This window comes from Nicotiana tabacum, chromosome 3 (genome assembly GCF_000715075.1).
Source record: "Nicotiana tabacum cultivar K326 chromosome 3, ASM71507v2, whole genome shotgun sequence".
In the NCBI taxonomy this organism is placed as follows: Eukaryota; Viridiplantae; Streptophyta; class Magnoliopsida; order Solanales; family Solanaceae; genus Nicotiana; species Nicotiana tabacum.
In genome coordinates this window covers 155851462-155855523 of record NC_134082.1, presented here as the reverse complement: position 1 = coordinate 155855523, position 4062 = coordinate 155851462, and the positions used below count along the sequence as shown (strand labels likewise).

Genomic DNA, 4062 nt, shown 5'->3' with positions numbered 1-4062 from the left:
AATCTTGATCCATTCTTGGCCAAATTGATATTTTATGATATTTAATGGTAGTTGAGTGAATTTTTATGTTACAGATATTAGTTGATGATTTTCCTGCAATTTGTACTATAAGGTCGATTATCTTCTGTGTAATTAATCCTAGATTTTAAAGAAGTTATTCCAGCAAATCATTTTTTGGCCAAGTTGATATTCTAGGATAATTAATCATAGTTTAGTGATTCCTTTTTGTTATAAATATTATTTTGATGATTCTTATGCAATTAGACTACAAGTTCGATGATCTTCTGTTAATTAATGATGGAGTTTAAAGATGGTTTCACCACAAGATTAAGACTGGAAGACAAAATCAACATATATAGGGTATTTTCATCCAACAAATTTGGGCCAAAAGCCCAAATCTTCAAGAAAATTTTCATAATGCTTACATATATACACAAGCATAAAGATAATAATCTTTTCTAATACACCCTTAGAAGGGTTTGATTTCACTCTAACACACTCATTAGCAGTATCTAATCATCACCTTTGCTCTCATAAGAAAAAAATTATATAGAGGCAAAAGGACACGAAACTTTGAACTTAAAATAGGCAAAAGTCATCTAACATGGCCACATGGGATCATTGAAGCCATTGTTGGACTGGTCTACATCCAAATCCATATGGAAATATCCTTTGGGCTGATGAGAGCCCATTATGTGGGAAGAGGGAGACCCACTATTTGTTGGGCTATTGGTAATGCCTGCAGATTGTCTTAGCCTTAAATGGACCACCTCAGCTTGGGCCATAGCTAGTTGGGTCCGAAGCATATCGATCTGTTGTTGAAGAGATGAAATGGCTCCAACACATCCGTATACTGGATCTCTAACTCTAGCATTTGCTTCATACACCATGCTACTCACTGCATCTCCTCTCTTGTGCTCTGGCAATTCCTGCATTTGACTTTACGTTGATTAACTCAATCCGAATTTCACTAGAAATGTGGGCGAAGTGCAGCAATAGCCACTTTCAAGCCCGCTATTTAAAATATATCCACAATTTATAATGTATTTAAAGATTAGTCAATTTACCCAAACTTCAGCACTAAGCATTCTGAATTTGGAAATTCAGGACTCAGTGTCATGAATTTTTGAGCTGCTAATTTGAAATTCAGGAATAAGTGTCATCAATTTCTGAACTTCTAATTTAAAATTCAGAACATAAGATTCGAACTTCTGGATACAATTTTTGAACTTTAGGACATGATGTCTTGAAGTTTGAACGCTGACGTTTAAACTCTAGGACGCCATGTCCTGAAGTTTGAGCGAAATGGTTAGTCTTTAAATATATTGTAAACTGTGGATATATTTGAAACAACATGCTTAAAAGTGGCTACCTGATATCATTTCCGCAATTTAGACCATAAAATTACATAACACCAGGCCGGCTCAATGGTGAATTTAACGATTTACCTAACCGAGATATATATATAATTTTAAATTTAAGTGGTTAGATGGGCGAATATTTGGTTAATACTTCTTAAACATTATTGGAGGTAGAATACTTATAGGCTTACTAATAAGACTGGCAGGCTAATTAATGGGCCTGGGTTGTACCATGAGGACCTAAGAGGTGCAAGAGTATGTCATATTGACATCAATTTTGTGTCATAAAATTTTCTGAGAATAACAACTAATGGGCGTGTTAGTCAAAAAGGATGAAAAGAAAAAAGAAAAAGAGAAGTCGTCACCCTTTTCTGAGGTCAACCCAGAGGAGTCTTTAATTATGTCTGAGAGGAGATTTTCTAATATCTAAAAATCTCTTTTTGTGGGCGAAAGAAGAAGGAAATGTGTTGCTTTCTTGAGGTTAGTTGATTATTTTGGCCTTTAATAGTTAAAATAGGAGACCAATTAACAACCCAAGAAATTTTATGAGAAATGCCGACAGGAAAAGCTTCACGTGTCCACCTTGAGAAGTTAAGTTCTATAAGTATACATATTATGATAGTGACCATAATCACATATTGAATGAATAAGATGACTTTCAAATCCTTCACAATAAATAAATAAATAGATAAATTTCAGGAAAAAAGAACAGTTGCTAATCCTTATTTAATAGTCAAAATTTCTTGGATTATGTGTGGGACCATAAACATAGACTACTAAAATACTTTTCACTGTTGACACATATGAAACGGTTTTCAACTAACAAACGTAGCACTTTGTTTCCCGTCGAACGCCCCCACAAATAGAAGAAAATGGTAATGGATCATGTAGTTTAATTACATGTCTTTTCGATTAATTTTTGGGGACTAAGTCAAAAAAATTAACTTGAAAATCTGAGCAAAAGAAGTGGTCAAAAAAGTTCCCCTCCAGGTACATTTTGATGATTGTTGTCTCCCTATATATACTCTTTTTAGCAAAGTTTTTCCCTTGCAATATAAGGTAGTTCATTAATTAACTAAAGCCTCATTCTTTATATAAAGTACTTCTTGCTTCTTCTCTTTCCACTGCCCAAATAGGGTTTGGAAAAGTTGAAACTTGAAAAATAAAAGGTCGTATATATATTTTAAACTTAAATGAAGAAGCCACTTCAAAAAGATTATAACAAAAGAAAATTAAGTATGACCAGATTACTTTAAAATGGGAGAATTTTAACTTGAAAAGAAATAGTAGAATTAAGTAGTACATTGGTTTCCTTATGTGAATGTTTAGACTTTAGAGACAAACCATGAAGATTATAGATAATAAATTTGGCACATTTGATCAGATCAAGAGGGACAAATATGGTTAGAATTAATTTCTACTTCTTATACCGTGCATTTTAAGAAATACTCCAATGTTGTGTTTGTTAGTTGAAAACCTATTGTAAGCGAATTAGGATTTAGGGTCAACAAAAAATAGACTTATCCTATACTTGAAAAAAATGAATTAGCATAGTTCAGAAGAAAAAAACTTGTATATTCGTCTCTGTTATATTATATTTACTCCTACTTTTGGATTTTGTTGCATGTGGTCACACGTTAAAATACATTATCTTTTCTGTATTATCATGTTCAGACCAAGTGCATATAACTTCTGTGTGCAATATTAATTAAACGAGTCTTTAGATCCATCTCATGTAGACTAGTTATACTTCATATAATGCAAAATCGTGTTAAAACAGTATTTTAACTGGAAAAAACAGGGGCATTATGATATTTCAGACGCTAAAATTTAAACAGGTTTACACCCTTCCACACCCAAAAACCAAAAAGAAAAAAAAGGAGTTAAATTGGGAAGATATATTGTGCATGAAGAAGCATGTAAGTAGAGATCAAGATCTTCCATTTTATTCTGAAAAATCTTTTTATATTTAAAAAAAACATAAACGAAAAGAAAAAGTAAGTGGGAAAATAAAAGAAGAAATTAAAGTGGAATTACGTACGTACCTGTAACATCTTGCTGACATTACTAGCACCAAAGACCTTATGAACATTGGCAAACTTGTGGGGTTCATCAGCTGGGAAATAAGGTGCAAATACACAGTCTTCACCACATCTTCTTCTCAATAGCTTGCAACCTGCACATGGTGAGTTGCTATTCTTCCCACAATCCTTCATTATCTTGATGATCGATGGCGATACCCTTTCGTTTAGTTTAATACTAGAGGTATAAAGGTTAATGAAAGAACTAGGTTGGGTTTGTTGTGTGTATATATAGAAAAAGAATAAAAGAGAATTGGTAACTAGGAAAATCTAGACAAAAGTGTGGGAGTGGAAAAGGGCAGGATATATTTTTTATGCACTTTAAAGGGAACGTAACAATGCAAGTTGATGAGCGTTTACTTTAATTTACAATAGAATAGCCTGCCTTATATAAAACAAATTACCCTTTATTATTTATATAGATGAATCAAAACAGTCCATCATTCCAGGGTTTTTACTTTTTAGTAATGAAATGTATTCGCTTTTAACACTTCTCTTCTTCTTCTTCAATTTTTTTCTTTCTATATATATATAAGATTATTTTATATGCATATATATGAAAAATTAAAGTTTAATCTATTCTATCTGGACTAAATTTACAAAAAAATATAATTTCTAAA

At 32.3% G+C, this 4062-nt stretch overlaps 1 protein-coding gene across 1 annotated transcript; it reads right to left on the bottom strand.

The window, feature by feature from the left end:
* Window positions 1–364: 364 nt before the first annotated feature.
* On the bottom strand, window positions 365–3762 carry LOC107819419 (LOB domain-containing protein 4). The gene is made up of 2 exons (XM_016645528.2): window positions 3407–3762; window positions 365–929 (listed from the first exon to the last, which is right to left on the bottom strand). Exons 1-2 carry the CDS (start codon window positions 3575–3577, stop codon window positions 600–602), a joined length of 501 nt encoding a protein of 166 aa, XP_016501014.1. The 5' UTR covers window positions 3578–3762; the 3' UTR covers window positions 365–599.
* Window positions 3763–4062: the final 300 nt, after the last annotated feature.